This window comes from Numida meleagris, chromosome 2, assembly GCF_002078875.1.
Source record: "Numida meleagris isolate 19003 breed g44 Domestic line chromosome 2, NumMel1.0, whole genome shotgun sequence".
Classification (NCBI taxonomy): Eukaryota; Metazoa; Chordata; class Aves; order Galliformes; family Numididae; genus Numida; species Numida meleagris.
The window spans coordinates 43,496,941-43,519,943 of record NC_034410.1 but is presented as its reverse complement, the minus strand read 5'-3'; the positions used below and the strand labels follow the sequence as shown (position 1 = coordinate 43,519,943).

Sequence of the window (23,003 nt, the reverse complement as noted above, 5' to 3'; positions counted from 1 at the left end):
AGAACATGGAGGTGGTACCGATTTCAGCACCTAAGCACTAGGGTTTATTTGAACTAGAGATACCTGTAGCCTTTATTTGAGATCGTAGCTCCATGAAGCATGATCCAGGTTTCAGTGACTGTTCTCCTGTGACCTCTTCTCCTTCAAGTGTGTGAGATAAATGAGGGGCATGAGTGTGCCCAGCATGAGGGGCACCACAGAGTTGGTGGGAAGTGTTCAGCAGAGGCTGGGAGCTCTTGTTGGGGAGGAAAAGCAGCGTCTTGTGGTTGGAGACTTCTCTCTCTCAGCAGCCGTACTGTTACAGTTTTGTGTCTTTGTCCTGAAATTCAGAACTCAGATTACAAAATGTCTTTTGCAGCTACAGGATGTGAATTAAAAAAGAATGGATTACTGAAATATAATGGATAGCTGAAATATAAATCAAAGGGTTCAGAAATGACCTCAGGAGTGTAAAAATGCCCAGTAACATGTAATCAGAACTTACTAATGATTTATACTTAGGTAATGAGGTCACTGTTTTTTCCCCCCAACACGGGATAGATTTTGATGTACTACAGACAGATTGCTATTCCTGCTAACAACAGGATGTTCTGATTACAGTTGTGTTTGAGAATCACTGCTGATAAATGAGGGGGGTGGCAGCTCTAAGTACAGCTTCTCATGTAATTTAAGAGGGAGACTCAAAGGCATGTTGCTTGATCAATGGTAAATAGGGCCAGCCGTGGCATGCTAAGGCTTAAAAGTCCTTGCCAGATTTTGGGATTAGAAGTTGTTTCAGGCATTAACTCCTCCGGTATCAAAACAATCAGCCGCTCTGATCCTCTCCTTTTCCTTTCTGTTTGGCCAAGATTTACTCACCTTTGCAAGCAGGAACTGATATGCAACCCTTTCCTTTTTTCTTCCCCCCCTCCCCAAGTAATTTTTTGCCATAGGGCTGCTTCTTCAGCAGGCTGTCTGGTGTCCAGTGTCTGTGCCACAGTGCTGGGCAGGTTAAAGCCGTGTCCCCCATGGCCTTCCCATTCACTCTGCCATTGGGTCAGGAGATGTGCAGCCGCCTGTATCTGTGTGGTTATGCTGTGTAAGGCTGGAGACCCCATAAACCAGCTGTTACAGATGAGTGGGAGAAAGCACCCACAGCAAATTCAGCTGTGATCGGGATGCTCTTGACACTGAAGGACACACAGCTTGGGTCATTCATTGTGTGCGCTGTAGGAGATGACCCTGTGCAGGCAATATTGCTCATGAATGGTGAGTGGCAAGAAACAACTGAATATGCAGTTGCTACCATTGCAGTGACTTTCAACCAGAGAAAACCCTATGTGTCCTGATGTGGTACTCAGGGACATGATTTAGCGGTGGGTTGTTAGAGCAGTATGGTTAGGTTGCGGTTGGACTTGATGATCTTGAAGGTCCTTTCCAACCTGAGCAATTCTATGATTCTACGATAAGGCTGGTACAGGCTTGGTTGGTTTTTCCTAGGGTCCCTCTGGAATTCAGTGTCAATGGGGTTTGTATTTGCAGTGGTCCTAAGGATGAAATCAGGGTTGGCAGTCTGTGATGTGTGAACTCACACATGTACAGGCACTCAGAAAAAGAACGGATTTTGTTAATTAAGCTGAGACATTTTAGACAGCCTGCGCCTAAACTTCAGCCCTGTTTGGTAAAAGGGACTTTTCTCTTGGGTCTCTTTAATGTCACATTCCATTTACAAGGGTAACAAATGCTGTAACTTGTTTCCTTCTTCCCTATCCCACAGAAAATGACAGAGAGGAATTTCTTGCTCTGCCTTTGATAAGCACTCTTTCTTTTTGTTCCAGATAACTTCAAACGAGAAGCGCTCGGAGAGCCTGAAGAGTGATGGCGATGCTCTGCTCCACGCTCTGCAGAGCCTGGCCCAGACCGCCAGGTGCGTCCCCTCAGGCTTCAGGGGCTTCCAGGACGGGAGCTCTCTCCGCCTCCTGTTTGCCATGACTTCTCCTGGCATCGCCTCCTGCAGCAGAGGCCCCTCGGATTTCCACCCCTGGCCCCCTCCGTCAGAGCTCTGTGGCGGGTCTGTGGCCCGCTTTGATCCCAGCTGCGGCCGGCCACAGCCAGCTGCACCGCCAGCCCATGCTGGTGCACATCTGTCACGTTAAACTTTTTTTTTTTTTTTTTACTTTATTTCAAACAATCAGTCTCTTTTATAACCGGATACTGGTCCGTGTTTCTTAGCATAGTGGGCGAGATGCACAATGTGGTAGTTGTGCCCTGTTTTAAAGTAACCAAACTGTGTGGTATGCTTGAAAGCTGATTTTTTTTTTTTTTTCCTAAATATGCAGCTGAAGAACAGAGGTGCTTTTGTTTGCAAATACCTGTGGCTTCCCAGCGAAGGCATAAGGCTGCGGGCACTGCCAGGGCTTCCTCTGCAAGAACAGAGGTGCTGGTCCCAGCAGCTTGGCCAGGCCTCAGCTCCTCTCCCTTGGACTTTCCCTCACCTAATCCCCCCTTGGATGTACCAATGAATGAATTACTGTTCTTTGCGCCCCTGCTGCGGGCCATTAGGCTGCATTTTGCTCCTGGTCAAAATAAGTCAGAGATTGTATTTTGTAGATCAATTCTTGAAACACTCAGACTATCTGGGCAGTGCTTTTTGTGCTCCCAAACGTGGGTGGTGCTCTGGGATGACTCCTGGATGTCACCCTGTGCTGGAAGCAGGGATGTGAGTAGAGAGGAAATGGTCAGGAGGTGGTGGGTGTGAGGAGCTGTGCGCTGGGACACACCAAGCCCGTCCTGAACAGCCTGCATTCCCCTCAGCTGCTGACTCACGTTTTTTGTATGACATGGTAAATTATCCAACTAACGTAAAATGACAGCTCTCCCTAAGGGAGACACTGGCACCGCCAGTGAAGATGACAGTGGTGTGACAGTGGGGAAAGAAGATTTTTTTCTTCTCTTAGGACTAGTTTTTGCTCTCTTTCATTGCATTTCAGTGTTAGCTGCACTGCACAGCCCATCTAGCAGCCGGCTCTGAATCTGCCTCTCTGACTTCCTCTAATTGTTATCATCTGCACATTTCTGTTCTCAGAAAAATACATGCTGTGGAGCCCAAAATAAGCAGCCGTCTCTCTCGTTTGACACAAGACACTCAGGAGACCAAATCGTAGTGTTCTGATACATTAGAGCAGGCCAGGGTCCTCTGCTTGCAGCAGTGGCAGGAAGGCTCCCAGGAGCTCACGGATTCCGCTTTCTCTCCTGCCATTCTTTGAAGAACCATGTCCCTGTCCGTTCACCTGCTGAGGAGCCTGGGAGGGATCTAGCCTGGATCTCAGGACTGTGATGCACTCAAGCGTGGACAAATGGGCGACAGGGTAGATAGGAGAAGGCTGGTGTCAGCGTGTTCAATCAGCTTTAGCCAAGCGGCCATTTTGTATATGGACATTACGGATGTTCTGCCATTTCCTCAAACTCTCTCTTACATGCCATCTTCCCTAGAATATCCCTTGTCCCCTAGTCACTTCAGCCTCCTCACCTGTGCTCTGAACCTTGGCAAGAAGCCTTTCTGAACGTCATGCTGAATTGGAAACATGAGCGGTCTGAACTCCCAGGCCCTGCCACCCACACACCATCACTGGGTCGGAGTGGGTGAGGCGTGTTTTTGCTTCGCTCGTTTTTTGCAGACCGGTTTCTCCTCTTTCAGTGCAGTGGAAGGCAGACAAGACAACAACCAAGCAGTGCCATGACTGGCAGGGGCACGGCTGGGCCGCAAGCTGCTCTCGGTGCTCCCCTGCCGCCTTGCAGCAGCTGCCTGTTGCCAAACTCTCTGTTACGTATTCTTGGCTAGTCAGAACAGGCAGCCTTGGGGTTGGCATGTAACCAGCCCATCTTGCTTAGTAGTGAGGTGGCATTCAATCTGAACTTTCAGTGTGGGATCTTAGCTATGTGTTTCTTGGTTGTCAGTATGTGTTTGTTTCAGGTAACTAAATGCTCTGGTTTAAACTTGTCAAGAAACTGGTTTATGATGGTTTACTGATCATTGGGATTTCATGGGCAGCTTTGTGCTCCCCAGAAGATGGGGTGTCAGTAGGTATTTGCCATTAGCTTGCTGCTAATGGCAGCTGCAAGTTGGCCAATTGGTGTATTTCCTGAGTTAATAATGAAGGATGGCAGCCTATAAAAAAAAAACAAAAAACCTGCTTGTTTCTGCATGGGAGAATGCAGAAGTGAGTGGAGTCATTTTCCTGTCACACTGTGCGTGCATGTGTGGGATTCATGGGGACATGGTAGATTTTATCTTCTCGTTCACAGAGGAGATTGAGCAAGGCAGCAGTTACTGTGAATTTGAACTGGAACTCATTTGTACACAAGATCTGCTGCAGGACAAAATCACAAATTGCACCTTCCTGCTCAACAGAAAAACGGGGTAAAGTTACTCAGTGGGTGATGCAGAGAATTTTCCAGCATAGAGAATGGCAAATGTGGGATTTAAACAAGTTTTCCCTTGAGAATATCTAACAGCTGTCACTATGTTTAATTCCTAGCTCTCACGCTGATGTTGCTGTTGCTTCCCTGGCATCTGAAATTCTGAGAACAGTGGGACATGAAAACCCAAAGCCGACCAAGTGAAGTACTTTTGACCAGCCCGCCGAAATGCGCAGTTGTGTGTGATGCTCAGCACTGTCTTGATTGAACATCTTCACTCGAGCAGTGACCTAACTCACTTAGCGAGCCAGTGAGTCGCTGCTGTGTCTGGGCACAGGCACGACTTTGGCACCTCCAGAAGGAACAGCCTTTTTTTCCCAACCCCCTTCCAGGTGAATTCTTGATTACTATTTTACCTTGCTGGCATTGCGTGATGTAGTGCGAGTATTTGACAGGCAGAGTTTGAAAAGTGTAAATTAAATAAATAGTATAGCTGTTTCACAGTATGGGCGGAAAGCGTTTCACTGTTTTAAGGTGTGCTAGAAATGCTTGTGTATGTCTTGTTGATCAGCTGAGTGCCTTAGCTGGTCAGTTTAAGGAGTACACCTACAAGGCAGGGACCTTCCCGAGCTGCTGATACAGGCCTGCCCTTGGACAGCCCTTTCTCCAAGCAGGGAGGCAAGCCGACGATGCGAGGTAAACAAACTGACTTCCCCTTGTACTTTCTGCTGGGATTGCTCTCTTACGTAACCCTTCCTATCATTGTGTCTATTCTTTCTTCAAAGCTTGACAGCTGGAATTCAGAGCCAGAGTTTTCAGAAACAGGAAAAAAAGAATCCTGCACATTCTGTGGTGAAGTGTTTTATAATTATGGTCTTCTAGTGCATGTGTCGCTGGGAGGGGTGAAGCTGGGTTACTCAGTGAGACGTCAGCGTAGTTGCAGTTCCTCTGCTCTGTAAGCAAAGGAGAGCACTCTTTTACTCTTTTTGTAGTTTGATTCAGCTCTCGTCTCCTTGGGATCCTCCCAGGGAGCTGTGATCCTTTACAGCTTATCCCCCTTGTGATCTTCTGCTGGCAAGCTGCTGCTCTGAGGCAGGACGAGCACTTTGGGCAGAGGCCGGTGACAGCTGCAGAGTGCAGATGCGCACAGTGTATAAATTAGCCAGCAGTTCAAAAACTGCACTCCTCCCTTCCAGCTGCACAGGTGCTGCCTCTAGAGAAGGCGAGCTGCTTGCAGGTCCTATCTCAAGTGGGAACTGAAGGCCGAGTACACCTGAAAATGGGTTAAAGCTAGTGGAGCTAGCTCAGTGAAGGACCTGCTCCTGCTCGTACTGACAGCATGCTTCTCAAGCATGATGCTTTGTATTTGTCAATGGATTTTTTGACCACAGGATAGCATGTGACTTGCAGGCCAGGCGCTAAGCGTAGCTGCCTCGCTGAGCAACCTGCTGCAGCAAAGCAGCAGCAGTTCAAGGAGAAAAATACTGCAGTAGAAAGCCTGTGCGACCGAGCTCTGGAGGACTGAGTAGTCCTCAGCAGGGTGAAGAGGGGGAGTAGTTCTTGGTTTCTGCCTTTGAAGTAGTGAAAGTGTTGTGCAATTCGAGAACAGGTTTCGGAAAACCTGTCAACACATAACTATATCTTACAGTCTGAAATAATTTGACACAGAGTGAATTAAAAGTTTACTTTAATTTTGAACCATTTTATAACTGCATTTTTCTCATGAAGCATCTGTATCACAGCAGGCTACAATAACTTTGGGATAAAAGGCAACTGGTAAACTGTCCAATACAAGGTTCCAAATAAACAGTTCTTACTGGCCCCTACCCAGACATATCCCAGATAAAGTTTTTGATCAAAAACATGAAATAGATCCACCTGCTTATTTTAAGCATATTAAAAAGGAAACTAATTGGACCATTTCTATTTGTCTAGTTTTTTTTATACAAAAAGGCTACACAATGTTACACTTTATTCAGAATACAGTTAGAGCGATTATGAATTAGTGTTCTACACCTTTACTCAATCCTTAAAAATTAGAAACTGCTGTAGCATATTCACTATAACTTAATACTACGAGAGACTTTAAAAAAAAAAAAACTAACAACAATTACTGCGAAAAGAAAGGCTACTTTCAAAGCAAGCAAGGTCAGTACCATTACAGAGATTTAAAAAAAATAATAAATTTTTAACAAGCAAGGCTAGGGTTTGATAAATTCCATCTTGCAATTCATTCTTGTGCATTCCTCGTTTCTTGAATCACTCCCAAAATCCATTTGTATTATTACTCCTCGACCAAAAAGGACCAGAACAAAAAGTTTACTTCAATTGTTCCCATAGGAAACTCAGCTTGGTTAGTGTGTCAGGCACTTTCTGAGATACTAGCCCACCCCTCGAGCCCTCTCAGCAACTCTACAGGCCAATCAATGCAAGTTCATTCAGATGATACAGCTGCAAAAAAAGAAAAAAAAGAAAAAAGAAAAAATGTCAGTGCTCCTCAGTAAAAGGCTGTTTTAACATAAAGACTACATGAAGCTGATGCACAAGACGTTATAGTTAATTACTTCCACACTTCACGGCAGAAGTCAGTTTGGAGTGTAGGAGTGTACTGATCATGTGTCTCCAGAGCTTTTTTTCAGTATTCTGTCACACTGGGACCCATTTAAGCCATTCCCTCCCTGCCAACCAAGTCCTGAGTCCAGTAATTTGTTTCTTTCTTTTTGTTTTGTTTTTAAATTCAAGATTGGAGCTTCTTACCTAAAGGATGATTTACAGGTCAGTATCGAACCAGGCCAACTGATTACTGTCACCTGGAGGCAGCCCATCCATAAGGTCCTGGGCATGGCCAAGATCTGGCAGACCATCAACTGGGTAGTCAGCACCAGGGTGGTGGCCACCCATTTCATGTTCCATCATAGGGTCCATACCCAAGGCATCCTGACCGTATCCGCCAGAGTGGAAAGAACGGTAGCTAGGATCTAAGAAAGTTAAAGGTGGCAGAGGGAAAAAGAGCATAATGTTAACAGATGTTAGACGCATCAGAAGCTGCAAGTATCAGTGTGTGAGAAGATCGTTGTAGCCATCTAATTGTTTTTCTAGTTCAGCCAAGTTCAAAACGATCTGTTGCCTGCCCTTAATGGCTATTCCATCGTTTGAAACAGCCTTCCAGTGTGATTCTGCAGACAAAGCACACTGCAGTCAGAAGCACGAGCAGATTTCCAGCCAAGCCATTAGTCTGCACAATCAACAGTACTAAAATTCGACAATACTACAGCAAAACCAGGCTACAAGACTGCAGACTTTCTTCTGAAAGACTAGTCAAAAATAGCTCAGAACCCATAGGGATAGGCTTGAGTTTAACTCTATAGACGCTTAAAGACTAATATATGCAATACCAACATTTGTTTTAAAGAAAAACTGCACTTTTGGAATTGTCAAGTCCATCTGTAAAGGATTTCTGGAAGCAGCAGCTCAGTGGGAGATTCTCTCACAAGACTCAGACAAGCGCCACCAATTTTGCACATTCATATGGCTCCCATTTCAGTGCAGCCAGAGGTGTTGCAGAAACCGCTTATTTGAACTGGCAGTTCCCCATCTGCCTGTCAGTTTGCAATATCTTGCTGAAGAGTAATTCGCTCTTCAGTCATTTGCAGTTCTCCTTTACAGTCAATGACTTGACTTTATTCAACTTAAGCTTAGTCAAGGGGAATGGAACAGACATACCATCTGGGCGGTATCCAAGAGGTTCTCCCTGGGCACCAATGTCAAGTCCAAGATCCGCTGTCTAGATGTGCACAAAAAGTTACAGAACAGTTTTCAAGTCAGGTCTTAGGGCCAACATCAGTAATTCTGAATTTAAGAAATGTTAAAGCTTGCCATAAATCCTTTTTCAGCAACTCTTCTGCACTGCACACTGCAGCATGATACTTCTGTGAATATGAAATGTCTTTTTATCTAGGCATCTGCATCCACGGTCTAAGAGCCCTATTTAGGCACAGGAGCCATAACTCACTGGAAGAAGGCTTCTGTTTGGGAACAAGTAGGAAGGGGCAAGTCTAGGAACGCTGCTCTGATACACTCGTTCAACCTCTGCGAGTCAACTGGGCAGAGACTCCTGAACTAGCGACAGAGTGTTTAGTTCCCAATGCACTTCCCTTGTTTGTCAAGTTACAGAATTGCAGGTTTCTAGTGTAATGAAACCACCTGTATTTCAAAGAGATATTCCATTTTTGCTTTGTGTTCTCACATTGCTATGTTAGATGGATACAGACTTTTAAGAAATCATTAGTGAGCACCGAAATACTACAAATCAAAGGCTACTATCTATTAAGTGAATCAAGATAAACTCCTGAACCTTAAGGATCTGGGGGAAGACAGACTTAGTGAAACATTCTCTGATGCAGTTTTCAGTCTCAATTCACTGTGCAGGCCTTTAAGCATGAAAAAAACTCCATGTGATAGCTTTCAAATACTTCCAAGTCTGTGAACTCAATTTTAAGTTAAGGAGAACACAAAGTGGCATACCCACCGCAAGCTTCTTAGTCCTACAGAGTTTGCTAAAGAAGAGTCCTCACAGGATACATGTTATAGTTATGCTTCTATCCTATCAATTCCTCAGCATTTGCCTTCAGATTTCATCAGGTTTGGACAATCTGCAAAATCTGCCTAAAATTCCTAGAGATTATTGCAGAGCTGTCCTTTGAAATTAGAAGCAGCACAGAGATCTACAGAATTATTATGCACAGCTTTACACAGAACAAAATGAGAATTAGAAACTTTGGACTTTTTCTATCTGAAAAGGAAGCACCGAAGTAGCCGCTCTAGGGCTGCTCGCTCTTCATTCTGCTCAAGCAAGTCTAAAGGCTTTAGAAACTGTAGTTCTAGAAGGGTTTCTTGCCCTATGCAATGGATTCCCAAGATCGTCAGTCTCACGTGTTTACATATAAAGTTCTGCCCTAGGACAATAGTACATACTAGAAGTTTGCATCATTTTCTGCGAATCTACAAGCACATGTTCACTGAACTTGAACATGTAGGGACAGTAAAAAAGCCACAGGCATGTGTAAAACTGAACCCATATCACTGACGGCATCTACACTTCACTATTGGAAGGAGGGGGGACTTGAAAGTGAAGTCTCCCCGAGGTACCATTCATACAAGGACACAACTCACCTCGTTCCAAGCCATTGGCTCAGTCCGGAACAGAGAGCTTGTCAGTTCAACTGAAAGTCGCTTCTTGTAGTCTTGTGGTTTGTCCTCAGACATTCTGAACAGCACTGCAGCTGCATATGTTGCTATTTAGAAAAAAAAAAAGTGAATTTAGTCACCGACATCAATTCTTCTAGCAACTTTTCTAACATGAAGTATGAAACCCGTTTTTTAACTTCACTTACCAACACCCTCATTCCTAGAATGAAGCAGTTCTGTTAAAGGGGCAGTTGCACCTTCAGCTTCAATCGCTTCAGCTGCTTCCTTGTCTTGAGCAAGTTCACAAAGTACACCCGCAGCTACTCTCTGGATGTTCTCAATGGGGGAGTACAACAACTACAATCAAAACACAAGGGTTCCTTTTAACTCTTCTGTTTGAAAAGAACTGTAGTACAATGCAAATTAGCAGTTCTACCAACAAAGCATTGGAGCAGTTTTACTAGTTTTTCTAGTATGTACTACAGCATTTTCTTGAGCTCCTGCTTACCTGCACAAATAGTGGAATGGTATTTAGACCCCTGATTACAATTCGATTGTGAACATCACGTGCAAGAATATGCAGGGCTCCAGTGCAGCCCTCAACGATTTCCTCCATGCGCACACCCTCCTAAGTTCGGGAAAGAAAAGGCATTTAAGCTGAGATCTTGAACGCTGTCTTCTAAAACAACTGTCAAAAAGCTGATCACTATCAAAGAATCAGCCAAACTCGTCTCCTGCACACACATTCCCCCCCCTCCCACCAGGCCTCAATACCCACTGTCTATTGCTGGCCTTCAAGCTTAACATCCCTGCTAAGACCTGGCCTAGTTTATCCAGCTAAATTCAGTAAGTGAAGCATTTCAGTGGAACATCTCCCCGTGTTCTCATTTTTTTTTTCCCCAGTTCATTATAAACTTAATGTCTGACAACGCTGTTGGTTTTTTCCCAAGCTGAATTAGCTTGGCTGTTTAATAATTTTGAAAGTGCTAATCAGTGATGAAGAGGCCCTGACTGGCTTGCCTTTGCAAGTGTTAACTACAGTCCTGTACTAGGAGGTATTGCTTCCATTTGCCTATGCTAATGTAACTTCCTCTTTGTCAGTGTGTTTAATAGGAGGAGGGAAAAATCAAGACTGATCCTGCCACACTGACCAAGTATGTTAATTATGGAGCCTATGCAATTTCTCAGTAAGCCTACAGCTCTAAGCATGAAAATATGCATTAAGCTGTTGACAACATTCCAAAACCCATAGTTCCAACAAGAATGGAACTTCCCTGTAGAGAACTACTCTTTTTGCCAGAGTAGGCAAAACCAGTATTTCTACAATCTGTAGCATTCATTATTAAAAGCTCCTTAGTAAAATAAGAACCAAAGTTTTGGGCTTTTTTTTTTTTTTTTTTTTTTTAAGAAACACTTTACATCTGCCAAGGCAGAACGATCAGTATGCCAACAGAATAATACAAACCAGAGCAAATGTCAAGATAATAGCTATTTAGGCAACTGTAGTTCCTGGTGGCCGCTTACCACAAACTGCTGTTGTGTTCCACCCATGGAAGTACGTCGCTGGGTATCCTGATGTGCTCTAACCAGCAGCTGAACTAGCCGTGGGATAGCACCTTGTTCACGCAGCGGGGCGTGGTTTGCAGGGCACAGCGCGAGATTGCGAATCAACCCAACAGTCGCCTGCAGGTCAGAAACGAGGTGGGGAATAAGAGAGTGTGCTTGCTGTTTAGCACCGTTTTGTTATTAAATCAGCTGGTCCCAAACAGTTGGAGCTCTGTGAGAGGCAACTTGAAAGTTGCTCAGCTGAAGCAGCCTTTCCATCAGGCAAATTACATTCTCCAACACCTTTGTATTTTTCTTAGTAAAGGTTACCTTAAAGAGACACTGGTTTTCAGCACTGACAGATATCAACCATTATTTATTTACCTTGATCAAAGGCCAGTGTGAGGGCGGGTGCAACAGTTTAACCACCACTGGGAGTCCATAATGGAGACGTACTGCATTTTGAGCCATTTCAGCTTCCTGATGTCTGCTGGTGAGGTGACGGAGCGCGCAAATAGCAGGTTCTGTGATGTCTTCCCTGTCTCCAGCCCGAAGAACCGTGCGCACAAGAGCCTCGATGCCACCGACCTGGCACACCATCATCTTGTTCTTGTAATTGTTGCAAGTAAGGTTAGAAAGGATTCCGGCAGCACAAGTCACAACATTAATATCATCCGATCCTAAAAGCTGAACGAGAGTTCCTAGAAGGCCTTCCATTCCCTCCTGCAAAAAAGAGAAGAAAATTTAGTCTCTTTCCTCTTCCACTACACTGGCTTTTGATCCTGATCCCTCAGAAGGCCCACTTACCTGCTTGGTTGCTGCATCTGACAGATTTCTCAGAGTCCAGAGACAGTTCTGGACAAGACGCTGGCTTGGATCTGTAAGGTGTAGTCCTAAAGCTTGCATCCCACCTAGAAGATAATGGTATATGTCTGTCACACACCGTTACTCAAATGCTCATCTTGTAAATGGAATAATTTTTCTCACAATATCTCACAAGCTTCTGGTTCTTTCTTTGGATTAGTATCCTAATATGACTAGGCCCTAACCCTTCATTACATAGGAGGAAAAAAGCTGTGATTCTCTTTGTGACATTGATTTAAAATGCATGTATGTATGTTCTGAGGAGACGATTCTGACAACACTCAGCCATAAGGGCACACAGCTAACACCACAGCAGACTTAATAAAACCAGACTACTTTTTATACTTAAGCATACTTAGGGCCTCTAGAACTAGTTAAACATCAAAAGAGCAACTGTGTTTAAGTTCTGATGTTGGCAGCTTCTGTTCTGGTTAGTGTGGAATGTACTGATTCTGAAGTCCAGTATCCATTTAAAAAAAAAAAAAAAAAGAGGTACAAGAAATGTACTTACCAGCCTCAACAATAGCAGGTTTGTTGCTGGAGCAGACTGACAACACCTTCAGCACCCTACTTGTGGTCCACAATAGTTTCTCGTAAGTATAGGTCCTCATTATGTTTACTAGAGCTTGGGGTCCACCACTCGCCAGAATAATCAGCTGAAAGACAGCAGAAATACAGCAATATAGCACTTAGCTGTCACTTCCTGGGCGTGTGAGTAGGCTGGCTTACACAAACCACATGCTACAGATCTCTAAAAAACGATTCACAACTACCAGTCAGTTCTGTAAAGTTCTGCAGTCTGAGCATGAACATTTCAAAAAATAGCATCTTTCTTTCAAGGCCAGGACTGACTGGCAAATTGCTCAGCAATTGACAAAATCCGTAGCTTGACACGGGTTTCAGAACAAAGAGGTCAGTACAAAGGATCTTTTAAGGCCATCCTTAGCAAGCTTGCTCATTTCAAAGAGCTTCAAGAGCAGAAGCGCTTACCTTACTTTCTTGATTGCCATAGGCTAAAATCTGAAGACAGTCTGTCGTGATGGCCAAGAATTTAACGTTTGTCTTGTTGAGCAGGGCAACCATTTTTTGCAGCCCTCCGGCTAGACGGACAGCCATTTTGGCTCCTTCCTGATGTAACAGGAGATTGTGAAGAGTTGTAATGGCATAGAACAACACAGAGTCCACTGGAGACCTACAAAAAGAAAAGCCCGATGAGTGTCTGCATCTACCAACAGCAGCAAAAAGACTCGAACTGCTGTCTCAGCAATCCACATACCCAAGCATTTTAACCAAAGCAGGGATGCCTCCTGATTTGAAGATTGCCAACAAGCCTTCACGGTGATGTGAGAGATTGTGTAGTGTGCCCGCGGTACAACGGGCTGTTTCCACATCGTTCGTATTCTGCATGGTACGTACAATAGCAGATACCATTTGAGGGGACCTCATAATAGCATGGCGAGATGCTTCCTTTTTGGATAACTGATGAACCATAACTGCAGCCTTGTTTACCACCACCTGCAGGAGCATTTAAAGAAAGCTTTTAGTATAAGGACATCGAAGAACTCCCATAAGCACGCTAGACCAAAGTTAACAAGATGCTTACCTGGTCCTCATCATTCAACAGTTTGGTCAGTTCTGGGATTGCACGAGTTGCAAGTTCGGCATCATCCTGATAATTTATCAAATTAACAACGGCATGTTTTAACATCTGGGATGGCTCAGCCAGGCGCTGCACATTAGTTGGATGGGCAGCATCAAATTGCGTGGATGGGATTTGCATTCCTTCATCCAGTGTTTCAGGGAACATAGCCGCACGCACTCTCTGAGCTCTAGTCATTGCATATTGGCCATCAATATCTGAAAAACAAGGTAAGTACGTCTTAAACAGGAATAAGATGCTATTCTTCTAGATTAATAATTCAGTGTTTAAGTTTCTGCATTATTAAGCTGCATGTCTAAACAAGCTGGCGTAGTAGAGAAGGCCTTACCAGCAACTTGCTCCTGGGTAAAGGACTGAGAGAACCCTTGCTCCCACTCGTACAGGACTTGCGTTGTGTCCACATCTTCCTCCTCAGGATTTCCTTTGCCACTCAAAGAGGGAGCAGTTGTCGTGGCACCGGAATGGATACCAGAGTCTAGATATGACTGCTGCTGCCAGTGACTGACTGCAGCTTTTCTGTCTGGCTCCATGGCCATATCCAACTCCATCAAGTCAGCTGTAAGAAATCATTGAACAATTCGGTTTAGTTGAATTGCTCCAGCATGTATTAGTCCTTCAAGAAATGACTAGGATTTTACAGGAAAATAAAGTGTTATAAACTACCTCAGCCCAGCTGAGTGTAGCACAGAAAGCGAGACAGCCATTTTAAACTGAGGCGTCGTATCAAACCAGTGCAGACATCTATAAGCCTGACTAGCAGGCAGAGCAATCGCTGTTGTTGTGACTTAGTCTGCTGCTTAAAGGCTCCCTTTCCACATCGTATCATTAGGTACCTGGCCATACTTAAGTGACTCAAAATGTTTACGACGACAAACCTGTTTGCAGGCTTACATTTCAGGCGTAAGGTATTAACTGGTGCAGTACAGCAGGCATTATTCTATTCAAGCGATTTAAGAAAGTTAAAAAGCAAAGTAAGGAGCCAGTTCAGCTCTTCTTTATTAGAAGTGGTAGAGTCTAATAAAAAATTAAGTGTAATAAATCATATACCTTGGGTTGCCATGTTCCTTGCTGTGCTCCCAGAACTCTTTCCTGCTACCTTTCAGAGACTCTAAAAAAGAGCAAGATTTGAACTTACTAATCAGAGCGAGTAAGACAGGATTTCATATTATAACAGCAGAACTGCAAGCTAAAGCTTAGCACATACTGCCACGTCACTGGTAAAGTGAGTATATCCAGTGCTAATTAGCAACCCCCCCTGCAGACACAGAAGAATCAGATATATCACCCAGACTTTTCCTGGCAGGCTACATGTAAGATACATTCACTTCTTCAAAGCCACAAGAGAAAAGTAAGTGAAAAACGACCACAATAGAGTCATTTTTTACTTCTCTATCCTTGTGTAAGATGAAGTACAGACATTAAATTACCTGGCCTGGATGCGCTGCAGAGACAAGGGCTAAACGTCAGAATTGCTCATTCCCTTCTCAGGAAACCACTCTGAAGATACTAGCAAAACTGCTTGATGCGGGGCGACAATAAGGATTTCTGCCTGGAAAACTTAACGACCATTTAAGGCAAGCTACTATCATTTCAGTGTTACGGACATTTGTAACTGAACCTCCATCTTCAATCCTTTCCTGTACCACAAGAAGAAAGGTTTCTTTCTATGTAAAATATTCTTTTGTGAATTTAAAACGGAAAACTGAACCAGCCTTAAAAATCAAGAATTCTGCCTCAGTTGCGCACATTAAGTCACGAAACTTTTTTTTTTTTTTTTTTGCCAAAATCCAAGGGGCAGAAGCCCGAGCTATGATTAAATGTTGCATCAAATGTCGTATCGTATTGGTGTCATGTCACCAAACGCTACTGAAGTACTTGTACCATACATTTGTAGCTGTCTCCTCATTAACCCAGGAGAAACTCGAGGCTGCTGCTTCACAATGGGTCAGTCAAAACAGTCATGCTTTCATTTGCTCCCCTTCCTCCTGCAGCCCAACACCTTTTTTTTTTTTTTTTTTTTTGTTACCAGCCTATATCAGTTTTATTGTAGGGTTTTTTTCCAGCACAAACACAGTGCTGGTGACAGCCTGTTCTGGGAGCTAGCCAAGCAGAAACATTTGCAGTAGTAACTAGTGCAGAGAGCAAAACCATCTCTTCCAGCAATCAGCTTTCAGTGTGTGTTCAGTGCTGGAGCTATGCTGATCAAAACATTCCTAGACAATGAAGTAAAGGCAAGGACAGGTCTGCTGTACTGTGTCACGAGAACAAAGTCCATTTGATGCTGTATTTGTGTAAAGACAGACTTAGCAGTTTAAGGATTTCCTTCAGGAGTAGCTTTTAGAAAATGATAATTCAATAGAAGACAGGCCTGCAGTCTTAGGGCTCTCAGTGAATAGACTAGGTAATGCTGAGGCAAGGCTGTGTTTCGCTGTCTGAGCCACTTGCAGGATACCCCAAGCAGCTCCTGAGCAAACTCATGACTTTGCTGCACAACCACCAGTGCCGCTCGTCCTGACTTAGCACTCCCACCATTTTTGGCAGCATCCCTCTCCTGGCTCTTTTAAAATGGACAGCAGATTTGCCTCTGTAGCAGATAAGCAGCACGGAGCTGATTTAAGATACAACGCAACATACGGTAAATATGCTGCTAAGCAGCTGGAAACGCTGACATTTCCAAATGGCTCCTAGTCCGCAGCCTGGAGGAGACTAGCCACTTCACGCATTCTGCATCCTCCCCCCCCAGTACCTCGAATGCTGCAAAATTATTATTTCCAGATGCAGCTAAGAGTTTGGGAGTAGCACCGGTAAAGAAAGGGGAAGAGAAACTAACTCAAGCTTTCTCTTCACCATTAATAAATAAGTTCTCCTGGCTAAGTTAGTAGAAGTGCTGATACAACATTCTGATAGCAACTCGCAATCCTCATGCATTGCTTTGCCAGCCCTACTGACACCTTCCACGCAGAAAGAAGCAGAGCAGTATTGAACGTAATCCGTTACACTCTGTATCCTTCGCAGAAAAGATCTATTTTGATTGTAACCTCTCTTGCCTGCTTTGCTAATAAGAAACCGATCACCAGGTGAGTTGAAAAGTTAGCACACCGGTGGATGAATCAGCCAAGAGCACCAAGACAGTCGGTACCGTCTCACATTCAGATATGCAATAGGGAGCCTGGGGAGAATGCACACCATTTCCTTCCGCTGCTCAACTCTGCACAAAGGCAGGCAGCTCGCTTGCAGCAATGCACTCCGAAATGGTTCACTCTCAACATCCTGAAGAAATGAGATGAGCAGCGGTACCAGTCCAACAGAGCACACCAGTCACTGCACGGCAACAACGTTTAAAAATGAAGCTGAAGAACACCTGCGGGTTAGCACCGAGAACAGAGTTAAGCGTTCAGAACTGCATTATAGTCAGATACAGTGCGACTTTGAAGCGCTGACCTTAGATCAGCCTGCTTGCCGCACCTCCAAGTTTCTAACTTCCTAATCTGCATTTCATACAACCATAAAGCCCCCCAGCAATTCCAGCCAGCATTCCTGATTTAGATGTGAAATTGGATTTAATCCTCAAAGTTAAAAATAACCACAGATTAAAGTCATCCAGGGGAAGGCAGTACATTCCATTTGCTTTCAAGGTTTCTGCTACTGAACTTTCTGCATTTCGCTCCCCTCTCCATTCTCTTTTTACAAGGGGGTAGAACAGAGCCCAGACAAGCTGCCGACTTCTCCCAGTGCGTATCGCTGAGAAGGCCAACTGCCGCCTCTGACAGCAACAACCCCAGCCTAGGTACAAAGGTTTGTGCTGTTACCTCTCCCAACAGAAACTGGATCATTGAGGGAGAGGTGAACAAACACAGAAGTCCCAACCCTGCAAAGATCTTGAAGCTCCTTTACAGCTAGCTCCTCCTCGGGCTGCCTGGAGGAGGCAGGACTAGAGACATTACATTGTCAAGGTCAGTAACACGGATCTGAATCATCAGGAAGAAAAAGGACTTAACGCATTTCAAAAACAGATGTTAGCATCATAGCAATCTTCTGTAGCCTTCACTACTTTTAAGGAGTGCTCAGAATTCAGGCCTGAATTCCTCTATGTATCGTGTTATGCACAACATATATCCACATGGGTGCATTACCAAGGTTTAGTCCTATTAACCTCTCATAAACCTCCCTCAGGACAACATCAATTTGTTTAGCAAGCACCATCAGCTCCGGCTTTTAATGGACTTTTATAATGAATATGTACTGAATTTCTCATACGAAAAGTAATACAAGACACTGCACTGGACTGCACCAGGTACCCTCCGTGCCACTCGTGCATCTGAAATCTTCTGCAAGCACAGCAATTGAAACTGGTAGCTCATAATATGGAAGAGTAATTCAAATTTCTTGGTTCTCAAGGAACGAAAGATGAGGAACATTCTGATGATCAGTAAAGCTTAGGCATTAACTTCTGATTTTCAAGGACGGTGCGTGCCAAGGAGGTCAACAATAGACCAGCTTCAATGAAACCTACTTCTCTTTCTAAAGAAAAGAAGCTCTATCAGGATACAAAGCACACCAAATTGTTTACTTCTGTCGTCTCACATATGGAGAGAATTAGGAGAAAAGCCTGTCTCGGGAGGCAAGTACCAGACTGATATTTACCTGCCTGCTACATTAAGACAACACCATTTGCACCTTTTCTGTAGTCTGTCTAAAAAAAACCCTCATTTTCACTGTCGATCTGCCAGCCTACACAACAGCTCATACTTGCAGCTGATATTAAACAAAGTACTTCCACCTTCTTTCAAGGTTATTGCCTTCATAGAAAAACTTCATTAAAATTGACTCAGATTATGCCTGACAGATCCGATAACTTACAAATTGGGTACCTGCTTAAGTTGAATACTGAAGTTTTTAAGTCTCCCAGAAACGTTTTGATTGAAAGCAGCATTTAGGAAAGCCTCATATGGGAAAGGAAGTCTGGCACATCCCCATCAATGTGATTTATGTAAAGCCTGCTGCCCATGCTTTCACAAACCGTGTCTTGTCTAGGACAGAACAAGGAGCTGCATCTTCAAATTAACCATCAGCGCCAAGTGTCATGAAGACTTTCTTGCTTAGAATAAGTGGATCTTAAGCTTGCAATGAAATGGCAGCAGTTAAAAGCACGGCTCACACCTACATACAAGTGAAGAAGAGAAGTACGTGCACTGACAGTTTTCTCCTGGAAGCTTTCTTTGGGTCTAATTTTGTGATCTGCCTCTTACACCAGATTAAATATGAAAATACTTCTTCACTCTCTCTCCTCCAGTTTTTATTTTTATCAAGGAAAAGCAGGCCCACACTTCTCTCCACCAATTTTAACTGCAACTACACAATCTAACAGCAGGCAGGCCTACTTCTACTGCTTTTAGTCACACAGAGACACGATCCAACTGAGGTACACACTTCAGTACTGATTTGGAATACCACTGAACCGACAAACAGGAAGCCTAGAACAAGTTGAAACTTGTTTTTCCTCCTCCACAGGGGGAATTCCATCAGTTTACCTGCTTTGTCTTTTATTTAAAGCCTCTATTCTACCTGAAAACCTGACACCTACAACCAGAGGAGGAGAGGAGGGAGAAGCTACAGGTGATCTGAAAGAACTGATTTAAATAGCTACAGAGGAAAACACACAGATGGCAATTGTGGAAAGCAATTACACTTAGGATGCTAGCATTCAACTTGAAACTTAGCTGATGCTAGCCTCATAAGAGAGAGCCTGGGAACCTAAGGAGACTCCCATGCCTCGGAAGTCTGAATCTATGAGAATTTCATTTGGTATCTCTGGAAGTATAAGAAGCTCTGCCACCAGAAATCTGTTCACATATGGAGCTTTAAGTTCCTAATTATTCCCTTTCTTCCTGTTGGGATAAATTCTCTTCTCCCCTCTCCTTCCAAATAGGACACAAAAAAACCTCAACTTGGGCAGTTCCTGGCTTCCACTGAGTTCTGAGGTGGTAATTTTAAAGGTCTTTCATGTACCAGGTGCTAAGATTAATAAGAAATTCCAAGGGTATAGGTTCTGTGTGTTTTAAAGAATTCCAGAAACCCATTATAAGAATGACAGTTGGATTTACAGATTTTATTCTCAATGAATAGAAGATCTTTATTTCAGAGCAGGAGCAGATAAAGCTAAGTTTCACGCTAAAGATTTTCATTTTATTTTTATTTTCAAAAAGCTTTTAATTGTTCTTTTCAAGGTATTACAGAGTTAAACAAAACAATCTTCTCTAAATAATACATTCCATATCCACAAACCAAGCACTGAGTAAGTAGCATTCCCACACTGTGGGAAGTAGTGACATTCGCAGTCCTCAGTCACTTGGACAATTCTAAAAGTAACCGTCTTTGCGGTAACTGCTTGCAGCAAGCAGAGATTAGTTCGAAGTTACTTATAGCCAAGCACTGGCAGGCCTTGATTCAAGCCAGATTTGTCATGCACCAGCAATGGCTTCTGAACTGAGAAACTCAGTTTTTCAAATCTCTCCCCAGACCAGCAGTTCAACGATCTGGACAGACAAAAACTACTATGGATCTGACTGTAAAACTGCCTCGAACAGTGGTGCAGGGCTGCAGGTAACCACATTTAAACAAAGCAACAGACTATTTTGTTCTCAGAGATTGAGTTTGACACAGTAAAGTTAAGGTTCACCTTATCCATATTAGGAGTCAGGATATTAACTTGAAAAAACAGAAGTCTATAACAGACTTCATTCAAGTCATTCAAGCAAGCTGATATTTAATACAAGATGAAAGTGTTTTGTTATGGGTCACATGAAGATGTCTTAAGTACATAGAAGTAACTTAGTATGCAACATTGAAAGGAAACGGGTCAAACTATACAGCATTGGGAAACATCATTCCTTTTTAGTGCTGTGAAAAGGAAAACATACTATGTGTCTTCACAGCCCTAGAACACTTCAACTGTCTTTCTGCAGCTTTCAGTACCCAAGAAATATCATGCCATGAGTCACGGCAGCATTACTAGTTAAATAGCTAAGATGTAGCAACCTCAACTATGGCAACAGTTTAAAGAAAAACACAACTGAGAGCTACCAGTAGTGACAGGAAACTTAACTTTCCTTCCGCAGTGTGTAACCGCACCAAATCCAGCTTACTGATCCCAGCCTGCAACAGAGCAACTGCATTCATGAGCTTAGATAATTCCCTCCAATTACTAAGGAAGGATACTTCAATCCACTGATAAACTCAATATTCTATGTAAATGCAACAGCAGGACCATCCAGCTCTAATACCTCTGACAACACATTCTGCTGATGCCTATAGAAAGGTAGAAGTTGCCTTGCCCCCAGTGATGTTTTGTTTTTGGTTTCAGTAATCAGATCACAACAAGTTTGACTCTGAACACAGACTACACAAAACATTAAGTCTGAAGAAAGTTGTTCTTCAGGACTCATTTCTTCAGGTAAGCATTAGGAAATAAGAAGCCTGAGTAGTATCTGTTTCAGTGACCTCTCTCAAAGAGAGAACAGCTTGCAACTGCCAAGCTTTACATATCCTTAATACATGCTGAAAGAGCCAACAAATAACCCATGGGCAGTATTTAAATGGAAAAGGGGTAACTGACACACATGAAGATTCCCTAATACTCACTAGAAGTTCTTTGCTTTTTACCACATCCCATCTTGCTACTCTTTTTTCAACCTCCCCTCCCCCCCCCCGATTTCTAGCCCTTGCCTTCTGCCTTGGAAGTTATCTAAAGGCACCCTCCTCAAAAAGCAGGTTGGCCTCCACACGCTTACTCTTGTAGGAGTTCATTTGATGCCACATCACAAAATGAAGCGTTACGCTATTCTATTTTCAGTCATCTCAGCAATCTAAGGCCAATTAAGAGCACAGAGTTTCTATTCACGTGCTCATTACCTAAAGCACGCAGCAGGCAAATATTTCTGTTCTTGCTCTATTTCTCTAGAAAAACTGATTACAAGTGCTTAATGGAACTGAAGTAAAGGCATCCAGTTGTGTTGACTAGACTCAAGAACTAGGTTAGCCTCAAAAAAAAAAGTAGTAGTGAAAGACAGATTACATGGCCAGAAAAAGAGAGGCTCCTCCTTGGATCCACGCAGCCTTATGCACACACAGAGGAGCAGGAAAGCTGCACATACAGCACTAGCTATCTGACTGCACAGGGCACTCACCAGCTATACCGTTCCTCTCCGAAAGGGACAGCAAGCTGGTGAAGAACCATACCCCACCCAGCTTGTCCAATGATTAACTGTGACAGCACATCAAGCTCTGAGTGCAGCTGAGACTGCAGTGCAAGTGCTCAATGTTTTCTCCTCACCCCACTTACAGAACACCACCCAGAAAAGTTTCAGTCCATCACTGAAGAACAACTTCAGACACTGACTGTGAGTTCAGGCAATGGGAATGCATCAGGAAGAGACTTGGTGAGCTCCCACTGCGGAACTGGCTTTCAGCTGCAGGCATTGAGTGGCTCTGAAGAGCAGCACTTCTGAGCAACAGACACAGCATACAGGCCCTAGCAGCTTGTTCAATTAGTCAGGGTCTTCACAAGCAGTAAGGTTTAAGTACCCTTTTAAAAACAACCCATTAAAAGTTCCAGTAAAGGAACACTTAACAGCAGTCTAAGAGCTACTGGTCAGTCAACAAATGCTTAAGATAAGTCCCAACCTGTAAAAATGGGAGCCTGGAGAATACAGACCAATCCCAAAAGGCAATTGTATCAAAAGATAACTCAGCTTATCAGGGCACTGAGCTGAAAGATCACTTCAAGTGATGAACTTCGAAACTTTACATGCTACTGGAAAGCCTGCGCATATGCCCTGTCACGTAACTAACTGCAAAGACAGCACCTCCTCAGTCCACAAACTTTGCCACTTAAAGGAGCATTTCTACTGTAGTATCTTGAATCTGATAGCACTGGATTTTATCACTTGGGTGAAGTTACGGCGTGTTAAGATCCACAGCAGTTACTCTGCAGGAGACCTCTCGATATCATCTTTTACATTCAAAATCATGGAAAGTGCACCAACAGTTTCTAACAAGACCTACAAATGGAGCAGTGAAAGCGATCTTCTCAAAGCTACACTGTGCACTGGGATTTTCATAGAATCATAGAATTAGCTATGTTGGAAAAGACCTACAAGATCACCTAGTCCAACCATCCACCTACCACCAATAACCCCAGTAAACCATGTCTCTCAACGCTATATCTTGAACACCTCCCGGGACGGTGACTCCACCACCTCCCTGGGCAGCCCATTCCAGCGCCTGACCACTCTTTCAGAAAAGTAGTGTTTCCTAATGTCCAGCCTAAATCTCCCCTGGTGCAACTTGA

General features: G+C 43.7%; 2 protein-coding genes across 10 annotated transcripts in view; one reads left to right on the top strand and one right to left on the bottom strand.

Annotated features, from left to right (window-relative positions):
- Positions 1-4,914, top strand: part of ULK4 (unc-51 like kinase 4) — a 221,747-nt gene extending 216,833 nt beyond the window's left edge. For all 6 annotated transcript variants that reach the window (XM_021389306.1, XM_021389301.1, XM_021389302.1 and 3 more), the window contains exons 36-37: positions 1,818-1,906; positions 4,518-4,914. In XM_021389306.1, the coding sequence (XP_021244981.1) occupies positions 1,818-1,906; positions 4,518-4,602 (174 nt within the window). In that variant the 3' untranslated portion in view covers positions 4,603-4,914. The remainder of the gene's footprint in view (positions 1-1,817; positions 1,907-4,517) is intronic.
- The window catches only part of CTNNB1 (catenin beta 1), a 22,985-nt gene continuing 6,050 nt past the window's right edge, over positions 6,069-23,003 (bottom strand). For 3 of the 4 annotated variants that reach the window (XM_021389312.1, XM_021389314.1, XM_021389311.1), the window contains 15 exons: positions 14,702-14,762; positions 13,983-14,210; positions 13,598-13,851; positions 13,271-13,509; positions 12,985-13,186; positions 12,506-12,650; positions 11,938-12,041; positions 11,515-11,853; positions 11,110-11,268; positions 10,094-10,213; positions 9,792-9,942; positions 9,571-9,692; positions 8,122-8,182; positions 7,156-7,376; positions 6,069-6,849 (listed from right to left, as the gene is read on the bottom strand). In XM_021389312.1, the coding sequence (XP_021244987.1) occupies positions 7,168-7,376; positions 8,122-8,182; positions 9,571-9,692; positions 9,792-9,942; positions 10,094-10,213; positions 11,110-11,268; positions 11,515-11,853; positions 11,938-12,041; positions 12,506-12,650; positions 12,985-13,186; positions 13,271-13,509; positions 13,598-13,851; positions 13,983-14,210; positions 14,702-14,714 (2,346 nt within the window). In that variant the 5' untranslated portion in view covers positions 14,715-14,762 and the 3' untranslated portion in view covers positions 6,069-6,849; positions 7,156-7,167. Of the gene's footprint in view, positions 6,850-7,155; positions 7,377-8,121; positions 8,183-9,570; positions 9,693-9,791; positions 9,943-10,093; positions 10,214-11,109; positions 11,269-11,514; positions 11,854-11,937; positions 12,042-12,505; positions 12,651-12,984; positions 13,187-13,270; positions 13,510-13,597; positions 13,852-13,982; positions 14,211-14,701; positions 14,763-15,081; positions 15,454-23,003 lie in introns of those variants that run through there. The other variant, XM_021389315.1, reaches the window with a different exon arrangement.